Source organism: Pseudorca crassidens, chromosome 6, assembly GCF_039906515.1.
Source record: "Pseudorca crassidens isolate mPseCra1 chromosome 6, mPseCra1.hap1, whole genome shotgun sequence".
Classification (NCBI taxonomy): domain Eukaryota; kingdom Metazoa; phylum Chordata; class Mammalia; order Artiodactyla; family Delphinidae; genus Pseudorca; species Pseudorca crassidens.
Window position 1 is genome coordinate 71,334,218 of NC_090301.1, and position 21,151 is coordinate 71,355,368.

At 42.6% G+C, this 21,151-nt stretch overlaps 1 protein-coding gene across 3 annotated transcripts in view; it reads left to right on the plus strand.

Annotated features, from left to right (window-relative positions):
• Positions 1 to 9,557: 9,557 nt before the first annotated feature.
• Positions 9,558 to 21,151, plus strand: part of LOC137226615 (CD302 antigen) — a 131,501-nt gene continuing 119,907 nt past the window's right edge. For 2 of the 3 annotated variants that reach the window (XM_067741806.1, XM_067741807.1), the window contains exons 1-2: positions 9,558 to 9,736; positions 15,293 to 15,664. In XM_067741806.1, the coding sequence (XP_067597907.1) occupies positions 9,643 to 9,736; positions 15,293 to 15,664 (466 nt within the window). In that variant the 5' untranslated portion in view covers positions 9,558 to 9,642. The remainder of the gene's footprint in view (positions 9,737 to 15,292; positions 15,665 to 21,151) is intronic. The other variant, XM_067741810.1, reaches the window with a different exon arrangement.

Sequence of the window (21,151 nt, forward strand, 5' to 3'; positions counted from 1 at the left end):
CAGGCTCACCCTGCATTCTGTACCCCTCCCTCCCCCCTGGCCTGAGTGAGCCACAGCCCCCTAATCAGCTGCTACTTTAACCCCCTCCAGTCTGGTGAAGAACAGACGCCAGAGGGCAATCTACATGCAGAGGCGGGGCCAAATCCAAAAATGAACCCCAAGAGCTGTGCGAACAAAGAAGAGAAAAGGAAATCTCTCCCAGCAGCCCCAGGAGCAGCGGATTAAACCTCCACAATCAACCTGATGTACCCACCAACTGTGGAATACCCAAATAGACAATGAATCATCCCCAAATTGAGGCAGTACACTTTGGGAGCAACTGTAGACTTGGGGTTTCCTTTCTGCATCTACTTTGTTTCTGGTTTTATGTTTATCTTAGTTTAGTATTTAGAGCTTATTATCATTTATAGATTTGTTTATTGATTTGGTTACTCTCTTCCTTTCATATTTTTTTTTTTCCTTTTTCTCTTTTTGTGAGTGTGTATGCTTCTTTGTGTGATCTTGTCTGTATAGGATTGCTTTTACCATTTGTCCTAGGGTTCTGTCTGTCTGGTTTTTTGTTTGTTTGTTTGTTTTTTAGTATAGTTTTTATCACTTGTTATCATTGGTGGATTTGTTTATCGGTTTGGTTGCTCTCTTCTTTCTCTTTCTTTTTTTACTAGTTTTTATTTTTTATTTTAATAATTTTTTCAATTTTTTATTTTAATAACTTAATCTTATTTTATTTTTTCTTGCTTGCTTGCTTTTTTTTTCTCCCTTTTCTTCTGAGCCGTGTGGCTGACAGGGTCTTGGTGCTCTGGCCGGGTGTCAGGCCTGAGCCTCTGAGGTGGGAGAGCCGAGTTCAGGACATTTGTCCACCAGAGACCTCCTGGGCCCAAGTAATATCAATCAGTGAGAGCTCTCCCAGAGATCTCCATCTCAACACTAAAACCCAGCTCCACTCAATGACCAGCAAGCTACAATGATGGATAGCCCATGCCAAACAACTAGCAAGACAGGAACACAACCCCACCCATTAGCAGAGAGGCTACCTAAAATCATACTAAGTTCACAGACACCCCAAAATAAACCACCAGACACGTTCCTGCCCACCAGAAAACAAGATCCAGCCTCATCCACCAGAACGGAGGCACCAGTCCCCTACATCAGGAAGCCTATACAACCCACTGAACCAGCCTTACCCATAGGGGGCAGACACCAAAAACAACTGGAACTACAAACACGCAGCTGTGAAAAGGAGACCCCAAACACAGTAAGTTAAACAAAATAAGAAGACAGAGAAATATGCAGCAGATGAAGGAACAAGGTAAAAACCCACCAGACCAAACAAATGAGGAGAAAATAGGCAGTCTACCTGAAAAAAGATTCAGAATAATGATAGTAAAGATGATCCAAAATCTTGGAAATAGAATGGAGAAAATACAAGAAACGTTTAACAAGGACCTAGAAGAACTAAAGAGCAAACAAACGATGATGAACAACACAATAAATGAAATTTAAAATTCCCTAGAAGGAATCAATAGCAGAATAACTGAGGCAGAAAAATGAATAAGTGACCTGGAAGATAAAATAGTGGAAACAACTAACGCAGAGCAGAATAAAGAAAAAAGAACGAAAAGAATTGAAGACAGTCTCAGAGACCTCTGGGACAACATTAAATGCACCAACATTCAAATTATAGGGGTCCCAGAAGAAGAAGAGGAAAAAAAAGGGACTGAGAAAATATTTGAAGAGATTATAGTTGAAAACTTCCCTAATATGGGAAAGGAAATAGTCAATCAAGTACAGGAAGGGGAGAGAGTCCTATACAGGATAAATGCAAGGAGAAACACACCAAGACACAAATTAATCAAACTATCTAAAATTAAATACAAAGAAAAAGTATTAAAAGTAGCAAGGGAAAAGCAACAAATAACATACAAGGGAATCCCTAGGTTAACATCTGATCTTTCAGCAGAAACTCTGCAAGCCAGAAGGGTGTGGCAGGACATATTTAAGGTGATAAAAGGGAAAAACGGACAACCAAGATTACTCTACCCAGCAAAGATATCATTCAGATTCGACGGAGAAAATAAAACCTTTACAGACAAGCAAAAGCTAAGAGAATTCAGCACCAAAAAACCAGCTTTACAACAACTGCTAAAGGAATTTCTCTAGGCAGGAAACACAAGAGGAGGAAAAGATCTACAATAACAAACCCAAAACAATTAAGAAGATGGTTATAAGAACATACATATCGATAATTACCTTAAGTGTAAATGTATTAAATGCTCCAACCCAGTCATAGACTGGCTGAACAGATACAAAAACAAGACCCACATATATGCTGTCTACAAGAGACCCACTTCAGACCTAAGGACACACACAGACTGAAAGTGAGGGGATGGAAAAAGATACTCCATGCAAATGCAAATCAAAAGAAAGCTGGAGAAGCAATTCTCATATCAGACAAAATAGACTTTAAAATAAAGACTATTGCAAGAGACAAAGAAGGACACTATATAATGATCAAGGGATCAATCCAAGAAGAAGATATAACAATTGAAAATATTTATGCACCAAATATAGGAGCACCTCAATACATAAGGTAAATGCTAAGAGCCATAAAAGGGGAAATCGACAGTAACACAATAAGAGTAGGGCACATTAACACCCCACTTTCACCAATGGACAGATCATCCAAAATGAAAATAAATAAGGAAACACAAACTTTAAATGATACATTAAACAAGATGGACTTAATTTGTATTTATAGGACATTCCATCCAAAAACAACAGAATACACTTTCTTCTCAAGTGCTCATGGAACTTTCTCCAGGATAGATCATATCTTGGGTCACAAATCAAGCCTTGGTAGATTTAAGAAATTTGAAATCATATCAAGTATCTTTTCCGACCACAACGCTATGAGACTAGATATCAATTACAGGAAAAAAACTGTAAAAAATACAAACACATGGAGGCTAAACCATATGCTACTAAATAACCAAGATATCACTGAAGAAATCAAAGAGGAGATCAAAAACCACCTAGAAACAAATGACAATGAAACACGACAGCCCAAAACCCATGGGATGCAGCAAAAGCAGTTCTAAGAGGGAAGTTTATAGCAATACAATCCTACCTCAAGAAACAAAAAAATCTCAAATAAACAACCTAACCTTACACTTAAAGCAACTAGAGAAAGAAGAACAAAAAAACCCAAAGTTAGGAGAAGGAAAGAAATCAAAAAATCAGATCAGAAATAAATGAAAAAGAAGGACACAATAGCAAAGATCAATAAAACTAAAAGCTGGTTCTTTGAGAAGATAAACAAAATTGATAAACCATAAGCCAGACTCATAAAGAAAAAAAGGGAGAAGACTCAAATCAAGAGAATTAGAAATGAAAAAGGAGAAATAACAACTGACATGGCAGAAATACAAAGGATCATGAGAGATTACTACAAGCATTATATGCTAATAAAATGGGCAACCTGGAAGAAATAGACAAATTCTTAGAAAAGCACAACCTTCCAAGTCTGAACCAGGAAGAAATAGAAAATATAAACAGACCAATCACAAGCACTGAAATTGAAACTGATTAAAAAATCTTCCTACAAACAAAAGCCCAGGACCAGATGGATTCACAGGCAAATTCTATCAAACATTTAGAGAAGAGCTAACACTTATCCTTCTCAAACTCTTCCAAAATATAGCAGAGGGAGGAACACTCCCAAACTCATTCTACAAGGCCACCATCACCCTGATACCAAAACCTGACAAAGATGTCACAAAAAAAGAAAACTACAGGCCAATATCACTAATGAATATAGATGCAAAAATCCTCAACTATATACTAGCAAACAGAATCCAACAGCACATTAAAAGGATCATACACCATGATCAAGTGGGGTTTCTCCCAAGGATTCTTCAATATATGCAAATCAATCAATGTAATAAACCATATTAACAAATTGAAGGATAAAAACCATATGATCATCTCAATAGATGCAGAAAAATCTTTCAACAGAAATCAACACCCATTTATGATAAAAACCCTCCAGAAAGTAGGCATAGGGGGAACTTACCTCAACATAATAAAGGCCATATATGACAAACCCACAGCCAACATCGTTCTCAATGGTGAAAAACTGAAAGCATTTCCACTAAGATCAGGAACAAGACAAGGTGGCCCACTCTCACCATTATTATTCAACATAGTTTTGGAAGTTTTAGCCACAACAATAAGAGAAGAAAAAGAAATAAAAGGAATCCAAATTGGAAAAGAAGTAAAACTGTCACTGATTGCAGATGACATGATACTATACATAGAGAATCCTAAAGGTGCCACCAGAAAACTACTAGGACTAATTAATGAATTTGGTAAAGTAGCAGGATACAAAATTAATGCACAGAAATCTCTTGCATTCCTATACACTAATGATGTAAATTCTGAAAGAGAAATTAAGGAAACACTCCCATTTACCATTGCAACAAAGAATAAAATACCTAGGAATAAACCTACCTAAGGAGACAAAAGACCTGTATGCAAAAGTTATAAGACACTGATGAAAGAAATTAAAGATGATACAAATAGATGGAGAGATATACCACGTTCTTGGATTGGAAGAACCAACATTGTGAAAATGACTATACTACCCAAAGCAATCTACAGATTCAGTGCAATCCCTACAAACTACCACTGGCATTTTTCACAGGAGTAGAACAAAAATTTTCACACTTTGTATGGAAATACAAGAGACCCCAAAGAGCCAAAGCAATCCTGAGAAAGAAAAACGGAGCAGGAGGAATCAGGCTCCCTGACTTCAGACTATAATACAAAGCTACAGTGATCGTGCCGGTATGGTACTGGCACAAAAACAAAAATATAAAATAAATGGAATAGGATAGAAAGCCAAGAGATAAGCCCACGCACATATGGTCACCTTACCTTTGATAAAGGAGGCAAGAATATACAATGGAGAAAAGACAGCCTCTTCAATAAGTGGTGCTGGGAAAACTGGACAGCTACATGTAAAAGAATGATATTAGAACACTCCCTAACACTATACACAGAAATAAAGTCAAAATGGATTAAAGACCTAAATGTAAGGCCAGACACTATAAAAACTCTTAGAGGAAAACAGGCAGAACACTCTATGACATAAATCACAGCAAGATCCTTTTTGACCCACCTCCTAGAGAAATGGAAATAAAAACAAAAGTAAACAAATGGGACCTACTGAGACTTAAAAGCTTTTGCACAGCCAAGGAAAGCATAAACAAGACGAAAAGACAACCCTCAGAATGGGAGAAAATATTTGCAAACGAAGCAACTGACAAAGGATTAATCTCCAAAATATACATGCAGCTCAATATCAAAAAAACAAACAACCCAATCCAAAAATGGGCAGAAGACCTAAATAGACACTTCTCCAAAGAAGATATACAGATTGCCAACAAACACATGAAAGGATGCTCAACATTCCTAATCCTTAGAGAAATGCAAGTCAAAACTTCAATGAGGTATCACTTCACACGGGTCAGAATGTCAATCATGTAAAAATCTACAAAGAATAAATGCTGGAGAGGGTGTGGAGAAAAGGGAACCCTCTTGTATTGTTGGTGGGAATGTAAATTGATGCAGCCACTATGAGAACAGTATGGAGGTTCCTTAAAAAACTAAAAACAGAACTACCATATGACCCAGCAATCCCACTACTGGGCTATACCCTGAGAAAACCATAATTCAAAAATAGTCATGTACCACAATGTTCATTGCAGCACTATTTATAATAGCCAGGACATGGAAGCAACCTAAGTGTCCATTGACAGATGAAGTGGATAAAGAAGATGTGGGACATATATACAATGGAATATTACTCAGCCATAAAAAGAAATGAAATTGAGTTATTTGTAGTGAGGTGGATGGACCTAGAGTCTGTGAAACACAGTGAAGTCAGAAAGAGAAAAACAAATACCCTATGCTAACACATATATATGGGATCTAAAAAAAGAAAAGGTTCTGAAGAACCTAGGGGCAGGACAGCAATAAAGACTCAGATGTAGAGAATGGACTTGAGGACACAGGGAGAAGGAGGGGTAAGCTGGGACAAAGTGAGAGAGTGGCATGGAGATATATACACTACCAAATGTGAAATAGATAGCTAGTGGGAAGCAACTGCATAGCACAGGGAGATTAGTTCCATGCTTTGTGACCACCTAGAGAGGTGGGATAGGGAGGGTGGGAGGGAGACTCAAGAGGGAGGATATTTGGGGATATATGTATATGTATAGCTGATTCACTTTGTTATAAAGGAGAAACTAACACACCATTGTAAAGCAATTATACTCCAATAAAGATGTTAAAGAAGAAAAAAAAAACATGACTTCAGGGGTCCTAAAAGTTCATACTCCCTCTCCTTAATTGTAACTGGCAATAAAATAATAGTAACAACCACACACACTCATGCAAATTCTTGGTATCTTCACTTATGGCTACTGACCATGGTCAACTTGTTGATACTGTCTGTGTTGTTTCAGTTTCCACAATGAGTATAATAGTAATAAACAGTAGTGAAATGGGACTTCCCTGGTGGCGCAGTGGTTAAGAATCCACCTGCCAATGCAGGGCACATGGGTTCACGCCCTGGTCTGGGAAGATCAAGGCCTGCAGACCCTCACTTTCACCCTGATTTCTCCCTCTTTTAAATACCTAGACCTCCTGTTACCTGCACCATTTATGAGGCATTTACCACGTATTTATTCTTTTATTCATCCAGCAACTCATGGGCTAGGTACTGCGAACATAGAAGTGACTAAAATAGATACAGTCACCACATTCATGGGTCCTATGGCCTGGGGAGGGAGACAGACATTCAACAAACGTGCAAGCACGTAATTATTTAATCCAGCTGTGCTAAGTGCTATCAAGACAAAGTGTGGCATGCACTGAGAACCTGTCACAGAGGAAGCTCACCTAGCCTGCAGAGTCAAGAAAGGTTTCTTTGAGGAAGTGACATTCAAGTTGAGGCTTAAAGGATACACTGCTTTCTACTGTCACCATAGACAATAAATGTTTATTTAGGATCTATAACCTAGGTGGAATGTCAAGGCACATGTACTTACAGAAAAAATAGCCACAGGAGGTAGCACTACCAAGGGAACAGAATGTACCTTCTCCCGATGATTGGAATCCCGGAAGGTTAGAGACCGTCTTAGAAACATTTTATATAAAGTATGAGATTTGAGCAGGGCCTTAACTGGAAAGGTGGAACTAAGACAAGGATGGGGGAAAAGAGGAATTCTTGATAGGGGAAAATATAAACATATGGGCAGAGATAGGAAAAGGCAAGACATTTAGACAGGTTGCTTGAATCAAGGAGTGACATAGGAAAGTAATTAAAGACAAAGAGTGGGGTCATAGAGGGGCTTGCTTTATCTTACATGGAATTTTCTTCCTTCTTTGAAGGAATGGCCTTCTTTGAGACTCTCATGAAAGCCTTGGACCCCTCCTCATAAGAAAGAAAGAAAAGAAAAGAAAGAAAAGAAAAGAAAAGAAAAGAAAGAAAGAAAGAAAGAAAGAAAGAAAGAAAGAAAGAAAGAAAGAAAGGAAGGAAGGAAGAAAGGAAGAAGGGAGGGAGGGAGGGAAGGAAGGAAGGAAGGAAGGAAGAAAGAAAGAAAGGAAAGAGCATTCATAAAGCTGCATACAATTTCAGGGGTTCACAATCCCCCTGAACTCCCATTTAGGAACCCCTGCTATAAGCAAGTAGCACTGAAAGGGTGTGAGTGAAGGAAAGGCAGCACGTTTCAGACCATGTTTAGAAGCCTTCACTTTCCTGAGAGGCTAACAGCTGTTGGCAGTGAGGTTAATTGAGAAACTATTGCAATATAATGCAAGCCAGAGCTCATACCGCCCTAGGCTAAGGTAGCAGCTTTAGGCACTCATTAATTAAGTAAACTAATATTTATCGAGAGCTCACTCTGAGACAGGCCTGGTTCTATTAATGAAGAAAAAAAGATCACTGCTGTCAAGGAGCTCCAAGCTGGACAGGATCAGAAAGGTAAGCAGCCACAGACGTCGAGGGAATCAGAGCAGTAGCAGATTGTCTTAACCAGAACTTGCCACTGCCCATTCCCTACAGAATTAAGTCAAAGTCTTTAATATCTTGTTCAAGGCATTTCACAAAATAGCCACATCTCACTTTTCTGCTGTCATTTCCACTTAGGCCTGCATGACAGCTTCTTTCAACACGCACCTGCACCCTGCAGGGTGGCCACACGGGACTCTTGACTATCTTCTGACACTGCTTTGCCTTTTCCTGCCTCTGTTCTGTCAGTATTTTCCTCCCACCAGCTGTGCCTGGTCAAATGCCTACCCATTACCCATGCTTCAAGGCCCATTTGAGGTGTTGCCTTCCTTGAAGCTTTGTGGAGTCTCCCCATTCATTCTGCCCTGATTTACTGTGTGTGCCTCACTCTCCCCCAGTACTCAGTAAGCTGGAGAGGGCAGGGTGTCATCCTTTGATCTCATCCTGGGAAGTGCCCAGTTCCTGTGCTGACAGGTGCTCAATATATACACTGAACCGAAAGGCAGGGGCTTGGTGAGAGAACAGGGCCAAGGGAGCTTTGGAAGCCATCATCCAAGCCTTGGTGGTTGGCATCAGAAAAGGTAAACTTCCTATTCACCTCTTCCTGGAAGAATTCACCCTGTAGGGAGGGAGGGAGGCCATCCCCGGCACACACCATGCGCTCCGTAAATACGGGTTTAAAAATATAGGACATTCAGATCCAGGTAACTTAGATCACCCTGTTTATAATGATGGCGGTTCCCACAGGCTGAGGATAAATTCTACTCTCACAATTACCAGTTTTGGATGCAGACTTCCACATTTCTATTGGATTATTATTGTTGCTGTTTAATTATTAAGAAAAGAGCTTACTTGCAAAAGCCAAATGGTTATAAAGCCTAATCATCCTTGGAAGTATTATAGGGTCACTCGAATAGCTCTTGCTTTTAATTCTTTAACAACTGTGGGTCGAACCTCATTGTGCCATTACCTCACCTTTGTTTGCACTATCAAAATACGCAAGACGTTGCCAAGGACGACTGAATTCTTTGGCTCGACCGCAGCTGTAACAGGATGGGTGCACATTTCCCTCTTTGGGGTACGAGGGGATGTGGGTGCCTTCCCAGGCCAACCGTGCAAAAGGAAGAAGTCTTGCCTGACTGAGGGGGGCTAGGCAGAAATCAAGGTCCTAAAATGAACACTCACCAGGGCAGTGCCAAGTCCCAGCAAGGGCCGCGTCTCCTCAACTTTACTGAAGAAGCGGCGGGCCGCAGGCCTCCCTCATCCGTTAGTCTGGGTGACGCTCTGCCCTCTGGCCTGACGCTCACCACCCGCCTCCTCGCGGGGCCGCCCTTCGCAGGTGCGCAGAGCTCCTTACGCATCGTCTTCCCGCCTTGTATCCGCACCGCCCCCCCCCCACGCCCTGGGACCGAGGACGTGCTGATCCGATTGGCCGAGGGCGGCGGGGGCGGGTCCGGACCACCGGGGGAAGCCAGGGGCCAAAGGCGCTGGCGGGGCTGACTGCGCGCAGCGGGAGTGCTGGGTGCTGAGTGCCCCCGAGGACTCGACTGACCCGCCCGAGCCGGCTCAGGATGAGGACGCGCTGGGCCACCCCTCTCCGTGCGGCGGAGCTGCTCGTGCTGCTCCTCCCGTGCTTCGGTCTGGTGGAGCCCTCTGACCGCTCAGGTAACCGCGGGCGCGTCCGCTCGCCGGCCGGCTAGGGACCTCGACGTTGCCAGGCCGGCTGACTTTCCTCAGTTCGGGTTAGGGCTGCGCTCCGGGGTCACGTCACCTCTGCTTTGCTAGGGGCTGGAGCCGGACAAGTGAGCCGAAGGGAGGTCCAGGGAGAAGCAGCTCCATTACCCCCCGGGGTCCCGGAGGAGGGCTGGGTGGGGCGTGGGAGCGCCGGGCTTTTCTCGCGCTGAGGGCGAGGAGTCCACCGTAGCGGAGGCACCCAGAGTCTTTTCAGAACGAGGCTCCCGCTCCTTCCTCGTCCTCTCTCCTCTAAAATCTTGCTTCCCTAGAGTATAGGGCTCCTTAACACCCCCCCCCCAAGCCCCATCCCGCCCATCTCGCCCCTCCTTCGTCCCTTGGTCACCTTGGCCACTCAATGTCAAGAGGAGCTTTCCACCCACAGCGCCAGAATGAGTAACGATGCCCTGACTTCACTGCGCTCATGGTGCACATCAAAAAGCCATGTCTCCTCCGGTGACCATGGCCGTGACTCTGTTATGATGCCCTCCCCCAGTGCCTCGAGCAGCGAGCGTTTCTTCTACTTGGCTTATCAGCTCCAGACGACCGCCCCATGCCCTACCCCAGAGGCCGGTGGTCCCGCGGTGGAGCTCAGGTTGCTTGCCCGGAGACCTCCTGCCTGTCGCTTCAGAAGCAGGACCAGGATCGCTGATGCTCTGGGCAGTGCTTGCCGCACCAACCCCTTCGCAGCACCTGGAGTATGCTTTTACTTTCTCTTTTTGCCTTGGCCAAAGGTGCGCTGAGGATTTTGTTTCTTAGTCTGGCCGCTTAATAGGCAATCCATGAGCCGTCTCTACCTATCACTTCCGTCATCTTGTCTAGATGAGGAAGTAAAAGATGGTCGAGGGAGTTTTTGAAAAGCTTCAGTTTGCTTGTGGCATTTACTTTCTTTGCAGCTAAACTAAGTTACTATCTGAGTTATAGTTTGTTCAGCGTATGAGTGGCATCGTCTTATCTACATCCAGAACTTTTTAGTTGACCCTGTGCTGATTCACATTTCTGTGTTCTTTGATCCTCCATGTTGGAAACTACCTAAAGGCCTTTACTGCTGTGAGAAATTTTGTTCTGCCTGCCCCCTAATCCAGAGAGAAAATTTTCACCACAGCGACTAACTATAGTCAAAACACTCTAGCCTTTCAATCACTATACTCTTGGTTTCCATCTACCTTTGCTTTAGTCTTATCTGTTTTGTCTCCCCCGTAGAACTCAAGACTTCCTTAATTTTTGCAGTCTCTGCAATCCCTGGCCTTTCTCATTAACCCAAAGCAAAGAGCACCAGCTTAACGCCATTCTTCCTGCACTAGGTCCTCGCAGGTATTTGTTTTCCTGCATCCTTCCCCACCTTGAGCAGCTGCTCTGATCAGCTTACACGCACCATCAGACCAGACTTGTGGCCCTATTAAGGGAAGCGCTGGAATTTTGAAACCCTAGCCACTTGGGTAGCTTGTTGGCAGTATGCCGGCTTCATGATGCTGGTGATGGCGTGCACTCCATCCCATGTACGCAGCTAGGTTTGCGCAGGTGGTCTCCATTGCTCAGACGCTGGAGGAGTACCTCTGTGTCCTTGGGGAAATGCCAATTGCTTAGTTAACTTTTTTTGCCTCCTTGGAGAGCCAGCAGCTTGAAGTAAACTCATTCTTCAGGGACTTCTGAGGTTCTCACCAGCCCACACCACCCAGTCTGAACCCCATGACTTTCTGACTGCTAGTACACTGATGTGGACCCAGGTGTCACTTCAGGACCTGTGTTTTGTTTGTTTGTTTTGGCTTTATTTATTTATTTTTGGCTGAGTTGGGTCTCCCCGCTGCTGCACGCAGGAGGACCTGTTTTTGAACTGGCAAATCCAGACTTCTGAGTCTCTCCTAGTGTACACTCTGTGCACACATGGTAGCAGCTCCACAAAATGCTTAGCAGTGTGGGCTGTGGAAGTTCCCCTGAAACTAAAAAAGCTGCAGTCTTCATCCGTCTTGCCTTCCCAAGCCATCTCTTCTCCATTTGTCTGTGGTTACAAAAAGTTGAGGTCCAACTTCTCTTTGGAATGTGCAGAACTCTTTGGTTTAGGGCTTGTAACAAAGGAGTTACTTCACAATCAGACAATAAGAAATAGTTTTCCTGTGATGGTCTAAAAATTCATTTTCAATTATGATAATGCTATGTAGCCATTTCCTCTCAAACACCAGTAAAATGTTTATATAAAACGAAACATTAAAAAGTGCTGCTAGAGGTGTTGAGGCTTCTTTTCATCAACCTCTGTCTTTTAGACTTGTCCCAATATTGTATTTGTAGGTAAATATTAAAATTCCATTTAGGGCCAGTATAAAGTGAACAAGATGCAATATAGGGCTATCAATAAAGAATCTGTTTTATAAATTGCTCTGCAATCACCTTTTCAAAGTGTAATACATTTCTGATATATGTCATAGACCCTTATTAAACAAATTTTCTAAATAAATTATTTTCACACCTTCTTAGTTCTTCTTCCCACCCTTCAACCTACCCTCCCAATAGGGTCACAAGACTGGGGCAGACTGAACGCTTCTTCTTAAGGGTAAAGAAAGATAGGGGAAAACATCATGAGTACAAGACTCTCCCTACGTTATGTATTATGTACGAATGCTTACACATACATCATGTATGAAGGCTAATAACAAGTTTCCTTAAATCATATCAATAATTAATGTATTTGCTAAGTGATCACTATAGGTGTCAAGCATTGATATTACATACTTGGTTAAAAGACAGATTTAGAATGAGGCAAGTATCTATAATCACAGATGTTTGCGATTAGGTAAGAAGCTTGGCAATTCCTATTCAATGTAGCTACTCCACACCTCTCCTGTAGTCTTTCAGAGGTCCTACAAGCTTGTTAAGTCCATGGGTGTCCTAAAAGTTGAACATACAGTAAATGGGAAAGGTTAAATTTTTTTTCTCTTCTAAAGAGTACTTATAAAGCAGCACTGTCACTTAAGTGCACGTGCCCAATACAGATGGAATTCAAATGACCTAAAATTCTACTAGCATGACATAATAAAGTTGTGGACATCTGTTTAAGAACAATATGCAATGAACTTAGCACAGGCCTGTAAAGCCTACAAGGCTAGAAAAACTCAGTTAGTAGAAGCATAGGATGTTAGTACTGGAAGTGACTTAGATTTCTTATATCCACTGCTTTCATCTTACATTTGGAGATTAGAAGACCCTGAGGAGATTAATTGACTTCCCCAAGGTCTCCCAGCTAACCAATAGCAGAGGTAAGTCTTCAGTCTAGGACCCTAACTCCTTATTCCACTGCTCTTTCCACTATTCTAAGAGCTGTAGCTAATCCATTGCATTCTGCAAAGGCAACTTAGAAAATCTAGAAATCCAGATTGCAAAGGTAGGCAAAGCTGGGGTCAAAGGGCACAGAGCAAAGTGCCCAGGAAAGATTATAATGTGCAGAGAGATTATAGGGCAAGAGAGGGGACGGTTCCAGCAGGGGTGGCCACCGCCCACTCTCCTGCAGAAGCAGACTTCTTTTTTTCTGCGGTAATTCCTGATACTTTGGAACACAGGAGAGGTGAGAGGGAATAGGTTGGGAAAGAGGTACATCACAGTCTGATAATCTTCTAAAATAGTACATTTTCCTTTTTTTTGTTAACTATCCTTCCAAGCTGTGCCCATAAAATAGAGAATGGCAGAGTGATGTCAAAGAAGAGTGAGGGATGGAAGCTGCTATCCAAACAGATCTAGCTGCAACCCTAGGCAGTATTTTAAAATACCAATTTGAAAGCAGAAATAAAGTTTTAAAGGATTTTGTTCTTGTTCCTGTTGTTTCTCTTGGTGCTGCTACTGCTTTTTTTTTTTTCTTTTGCGGTACGCGGGCCTCTCACGGTTGTGGCCTCTCCCGTTGTGGAGCACAGGCTCCGGACGCGCAGGCTCAGCCGCCATGGCTCACAGGCCCAGCTGCTCCGCGGCATGTGGGATCTTCCTGGACCGGGGCACGAAGCCGTGTCCCCTGCATCGGCAGGCGGACTCTCAACCACTGCGCCACCAGGGAAGCCCCTGCTACTGCTATTTAAAACAAACAAAACTTCCGTCCAAAGTTCAAACTGGAATTGGACTTAATTTTATAGTTGTTATTTGCATGGTGAAATTTCCCCTCAAGGCCTTACTTAGTGTGAGAATTTTTAACTCTGCAAGCCTGTGAATTATTACTAGAAAAGGTGTTTAGTGTTAGTAAAACCACTGAATGTGAGGCTGGTATCAAAATCAGAGTGCCTTTTGAGAACTAAAATCTTACAGCTCCTTCTGCTGAACCCTTTGGTTCATTGACAAAGATTCCTTACGTTTGTCTAAACTATTTCAGCTCACCAACGTGAGGTTCTGTGCTATACCTTCAAAAAGTGTTTCTTTGTCGGAAAATGTTTCTTTGTAAAAGCACTGACCAAGTTGTTCAATTGTGGTTTTCTGTAACAGATGTGACTCTTGCTCCACAAACTCAGGCGTGCAAGAAGCAGTGTACTACTTTCTTTTCATAAAATCAAATTAAGTTTTGTTCTGAGGTCCCATTCTACCAGATTAACAGAAATTCAGTTTCTGTCACTACTGAGGTCTTCCCCAGCTCATGCAAAACTGCCAGGGAAGCATTCAGGGAGATCCCTCCCTTTGCCCTCAGCTCACACTGATTACTTCTGAGTTTCCCGTTGTCCAAACCTACTGGGTCTTGAATCCTGTGGCTCAGGTGATTTCTGGAGCTCAGGTTTGACCTTCCCGGGCGATCCAGGTGGTCAGTCCCCACATCCCCTCCCCAGGGGCATCCTGTCACCTTCCTGGAGGTTCAAGAGTGGAGCTTGTCATAGGTGCCCCTACCGTCAGAACCCAGGCCACCATTTCCTCTCATCCTTTTATCTCACTATTCTGCTTCTACCCTATTTCCTCTCAGACACATTAATGTTATATAACAATTTACCCTGCTGTAGTAGCCAAAGTGTAAGCAAGACAGAATTGCAGTCCTGAATAAGCTCAGGATATCTTTCATTGACTACAGGTCACTTATCTAAAGAAGATGAAAACTAAGGAGTTTCTTCATCTTATTAAATAAGGGGGAGAAATAGTTGAGTGAATGGCAATAACAAATATGCATACTATTCTAAGTGCTTTACATGTATGAGCTCATTGTATCCTCACATCTACCCTATGAAGTACTGTTTTACAAAGGAGGAAGCTGAGGCATAGCAGGTAAATAACATCCTGATCACATGGCCGGTAAGTAGCAGAGGCAAGCTAGAAACCCAGGCAGACTGGCTCCAGAGCTCATGCTCTTACACAACACTGAACTGCCTCTCTGGCTCTCACTGTCCTCCGACCTTGTGTAGAACATTACAGTTTATACAGCTTGGAGGGTCTTAACAGTCCAGGGGTGCTCAGACTCTCCTTAGCAAACAGGGGCCAGGGCATATCAACCACATAATTCAGAATCCTGAAATGTCTTTTCTGCCTGTCTTGTCTCAGGTAATGATTCATTCACCATCGTTAATGAAAACACAGGCAAGTGCATCACGCCACTGAATGACTGGATAGTAGCAAAGGACTGTGATGAAACCAAGGACATGTTGTGGAAGTGGGTGTCCCAGCATCGACTCTTTCATTTGCAATCCCAGAAGTGCCTTGGCCTAGACATTACCAAACCCGTGGATACCTTGAGAATGTTCAGCTGTGACTCCAATGCCATGCTGTGGTGGAAATGTGAGCACCACTCTCTGTACGGAGCTGCCCAGTACAGGTTGACTCTGAAGGGTGGACATGCCATAGCAAGTACCAATTCATCTGACGTCTGGAAAAAAGGAGGCTCAGAGGAAAACCTCTGTGCCCAGCCTTACCATGGTGAGTACTGGAAAAGCACTTTGACTCACTTGCTGCTGTATTTGGTGAAAGTGGCCTTGAACATGTACCACTGACCACAAGGAGAGTCATACACTTGTGAGGGGAGTGAGCTGGTGTTTAGTTCCAGACACCGATGTCAGTGCCATTTGCTTCCTTTAACAGGCAAGGCTAGGAGAGGTTAGGTGCCTTGTCAGAGGTCTTGCAGCCATTCTGTGGCACCCTGGGATTCGAAATCTCTCCGATGCCTGAGCATATGTACTTCCTATGATTACATCCTGAACTCCAGAGAAAAGGAAATGTTAGAGGAACAGGAAGTCCTCTACACAGGATAAAAGTCAAATGATCTAGTAAAGTTGAACGTATTCTAAGTTAAAAAAGAAGAAAGAGAAAGGAAAAAAAAAGGAAATGAATTTTTTCTTGTCTGCAGATTTGGATGTAATGGAAAAACTTTAAGAGTCTTGCGGGCTTTACTTTTATTTTTGGCATGGCTATCACACTTTGATGTTTGAATTTATGATTCAACATTTTAACAGTGGACTTTTTCCTCACTTCCTTACAAAAATAAGTATATGAATACAGATCTTCCTCCACTAACAATGGGGTTATGTCCCTATAAACCCATCATAAGTTGAAAATATCATAAGTCAAAATTGCATTTAATACACTTCTAATGAACATCATAGCCTGGCCTACCTTAAATGTGCTCAGAACACTTACATTAGCCTACAGTTGGGAAAAATCATCTACCACAAAGCTTAGTTTAAAATAAAGGGTTGACTATCTCATGTAGTTTATTGAATACTGTACTGAAAGTGAAAAACAGAATGGTGTGTGTCAGTTGTTTACCTTCATGAGCGTGTGGCTGACTGGGAGCTGTGGCTGCTGCTGCCCAGCATCATGGGAGAGGATTGTACCATGTACTGAGAGCCCAGGGAAAGACCAAATTCAAAGTACGGTTTCCATGGAATGAGTCCCGCTTTCACACCATCACAAAGTCGAAAAATCATAAATCAAACCATCGTAAGTCTGAAACTGTCTCTGTTGCCTTTGGGGGAGCTGATCATGAACTTTGTTTTGAGTCTAGAGACTCAGTGATAACAAATTTCTGAGTTTAGAAAGAAAGAGTAGATTCATTTTTTAAACCTCTAAATGTAAATTACCCAAGCAAATCTTTTTTTCATTATGTTGCTCTAACTTACATCAAATGTTGGTGCATATATATATATATATATATATATATATTTAATTATCTAAGTCTTAACTATTGTCTGTGCTCTTCTTTGTACATTTACATAGCTTTACAGAGATTTTCCTCTTCTCTTAAGCTAAATTTGGCCTCCCATTCTTCTTGTTGTCTGCATAATTTTTTCTCCTAGGGGAACCTCTTTCTGTTTCCTAGTGAAGATGCAGCAGCTTCTGAGATGTCAGGTTCTGCTGTTACGGGAAATATTAGAGAATCAGAGATGGCATTTTCCTTTTCTTTAGTCCTCATCCCTTAAGTAGTTGAAAAGTCTGCTTCTGCTAGCCACCTTCCTCCTAACCTTAAAGAGCAACTGGGCTTCCCTGGTGGCGCAGTGGTTGAGAGTCCGCCTGCCGATGCAGGGGACACGGATTCGTGCCCCGGTCTGGGAAGATCCCACGTGCCGCGGAGCGGCTGGGCCCGTGAGCCATGGCCGCTGAGCCTGCGCGTCCGGAGCCTGTGCTCTGCAACGGGAGAGGCCACAACAGTGAGAGGCCCGCGTACCGCAAAAAAAAAAAAAAAAAAAAAGAGCAACTGCTTTCTGGATACCACTTAATGGCAAGCTTAAATTTTGTGCTATAAAAGCCTTTCTGTAACTTGGCAGCTAAGAGAAAACATGGAACCAAACAAATTGCCTTTTGAACTGGATTTGACTTGTTTCCTTGTATTTGTTCAAGGATTAGAAAAGATAATTTTCTTGGCAGGGCTCTTTCTGTCCCCTGCTCCTAATTCTTTTGAGGGACATAGTTGTAATTATAAATTCCTCAGTCCCCAAAATGACTTTATTTCAACGTAACTGGTTTTCTTTGTAATCCTATGTGTTTTATATTATGCATTTATAATATTCTGCTGAGAAGGGGGCTCGTGTGCTTCACATGGCTGCCAAAGTGATCAGTAGCACAGAAAAGATTAAGAACTCACCTAGGGGACTTCCATGGTGGCACAGTGGTCAAGAATTCGCCTGCCAATGCAGGGGACACGGGTTCGAGCCCTGGTCCAGGAAGATCCCACATGCCGTGGAGCAGCTAAGCCTGTGCGCCACAACTACTGAGCCTGTGCTCTAGAGCCCGCAAACCACAACTACTGAGCCCACACACCTAGAGCCAATGAGAACAACAAGAGAAGCCACTGCAATAAGAACCCGTGCACCGCAATGAAGAGTAGCCCCTGCTCGCCACAACTAGAGGAAGCCCATGCATAGCAACGATGACCCAACACAGACAAAAATAAAATTAATTAATTAAAAAACAAACAAAAGGAACCCACCTAGGATGTTACCCCAGAGAAAGCTAAACAGTGCTCACCAGCAACAGCCCATAGGCATAGAGTGTTTCTTGACCTTAGCAAATACAGTGTTTGGAACACTAAATTTCCAGATAAGAAACTTAAAAATTTCTAAGAAAAGATGCATGTAGTCCTGACTTATCAACACATACCTCGAGTTTTAACATGCACAGAGGCCAGGGCCAAACGTGCCTCTTCTTCATTCCTCTCCAGGTGACTTGTACCATCGAAGTTGCATATGTCAGAAATCTACAAGTCACTCTAGAGTTGCCTTGCTTTCTTCTCCCACCATTCAAATTCAATCAAATATTAAGTCCTGGCAATTCTACTCTTTTAAATTTATGCAGTCCCTTCCTGTTCTTGGGTTGTAGACTGCTGTCTTAAGTTAGGGACTTCCCCTAGGGCTGCTCTCTCAGACTCCTCATGTTGGTCCCTGCCCCCTCCTTCCTGTCTAATTGTACAGAATAAGAAAGATAAGATACCTGAGTTCAACAAAATGAAGTTCAAGGTAACCCAGCTTGTTACAGCAAAGCTAAGGCTCAAAACCAGCATTGTGTTCCCCAAATTTAGCTTCTTTTTTTTGGGCCTCTCACTGTTGTGGCCTCTCCCATTGCGGAGCACAGGCTCCGGACGCGCAGGCTCAGCGGCCATGGCTCATGGGCCCAGCCGCTCCGTGGCACGTGGGATCTTCCCGGACTGGGGCATGAAGCCGTGTCCCCTGCATCAGCAGGCGGACTCTCAACCACTGCGCCACCAGGGAAGGCCAAATTTAGCTTCTTTATTTCTCCCTTGGCTTTTGCTGTATAATTTCTTTTTTTATTACCTCTGATATAAGAACATTTATCTGTCGTTGTGTCCTGGGTTACCTCCCTCCCCAACCCCCATCCTGTGTGAGCCATGTTTCTCTCAGAGAAAAATTTTAGCTGTATAAATTTTATGAATAAATTGCTCTTGACTAGCATCCAGGTATGCATTTATATCATTAAGATATCTTGACCTCACTAGCAGTCTTCAAGTTTTGAATGTTTGGTGAATCATGCAGAGGAAGTAGACAGTGGAGGGGTGGCTGTAGAAGTGTCTAAATTCTGAGCAACTCAGAAGGCTGCCGAGCTCTCTAAACATTGAAACTGTTTTGTCTTGTGTTACCAAAGAGATTAATGTTAGTTTTCAGGACTTCCCTGGCAGTCCAGTGGTTAAGACTCTGTGCTCCCAATGCAGGGGGCACGGGTTCGATCCCTGGTTGGGGAACTAGATCCCGCATGCAGTGCCATGCGGCCAGAAAAAAAATGTTTTCCGTGTAAGCATCTCATCTCACAAATTTGTGCCTATCGTAGAATAAGCTGCTGTCTTAAGGCTGCCATCACCATAAATTCATACATTCAGAGAACGTTCTTCTCAAGAAAGCCTGTGTCTCTGGGGAGACGCTTGGGACTTAAGAGGTCCAGTAGCATCGAACAATGTGCAAGAATAAAACTAACACAGTATTGTGAAGCAGTTATACCCCAATAAAGATCTATTTAAAAAAAGAACCCTTAGTGAGCAGTTAGCATAATTTAGCTGCTGCTCTTGTGGTGGTTGTTCCATGTTATCATTCTTTAAAGCATATTGTGAACAGGAGAGCGTTTTAATTGAAGCCCAGCTTTGAGCTATGACACTACCTTGGAACCTGAGAAAGCAGCCATTGGTGTCACAAGTTGTCCTTATATGTCAAGGACTCTAATCAGAGAGGCAGTTCTCATCCCTGGCACAGCTGAATGACTGAATGTTTCACTTAACTTTGCAAAAATGGGGATTTCACAAACAAGTGTAATATTGCCCTACTGATCTTGTGGGCTTATGGGAAAGAACAAGTGAAAGTACTTTGTATTACAGAAACACAAGGTTTTACAAAAAAACCCCGATGGTTCTACAAATGATAGTCATTGTGCTCAGGGACTCTCCTTTTAAGTGCTGTAATTTGGGAAGAGAAATTGGTCATGAGCTATTGGGAGTTTTGGTATGGTTAAAAATAAAACATGCTAATAAGCAGAATCCTTATAAAATATAAGGTCAAATTACTCTTTAACAGAAGTACACTGTTCAAAACCATTTATATGTCAGAGGAAAACCCAATGTTCCTTAAAAGATTGTTTGCAAGTAAAAGCATCTAGATTACTCTTCCTTTTGCTGTACTGCTCCTTAATACATTCTAAACTGTCTAATTAAGTCTCACACTTAAGTTAAATGAACATTTGAGAATAATAAAGGATATGGAATCAAATTCTACCTTAAGCACACTTTCAAGCAAATCTATGAGACATTTTGAGGGACCCTAATAGCCTGGTAAATGATGCTAAGATCTGATTACTATGCTTTACCTAATAGTCATTATTTGATCTGGTAACAACCACGGTTTTAAACAAATTAAGGCTATGGAAAAAAGTGAGCGAGATAGTCACAGGGTTAGCTGTTCTATAAGACACCTCTCCAAAAGAACTGTTATCAACATAAGTATTGAGCACTTCCTCCAGCATTTCCAGACATATTTGAGGTTAGAATAATTTTTCAGTTCCTCTCTGTGTACCAGAGGAAATTGTTAAAAGGAAAAGCTAGTTCTGCTACCTTGCTGGTCACCAGCTGGTTCCATGACTGCCTAGCTGAAGCTGGTTCTTCTTTCAGAATCTGAATTACCATGTCCTGCCCTCTCCAAGAGACTGCTGAGAGACTCAGCAGCCCTTCGTCCTCCTTCCTCAAAACGCACAGCCTCAGTTCTACCACCAGACTGTAAACAACAGGGCTATTTGTGCATCTCTCTAACTGCACAGTTAGTTTCAAAGTCCACAACCAGCCTCAGTGATTCCAAGGTATTTTTCTAGCCTCACTCTTACTAAAGAAAATAGAGTGTAAGTTTAATCTCAAGCGGGGCACCCCTTCTGGTGAAGTACTCTGCTACCCACAGTAGTCCGTTGATCCTTACTGGGTAA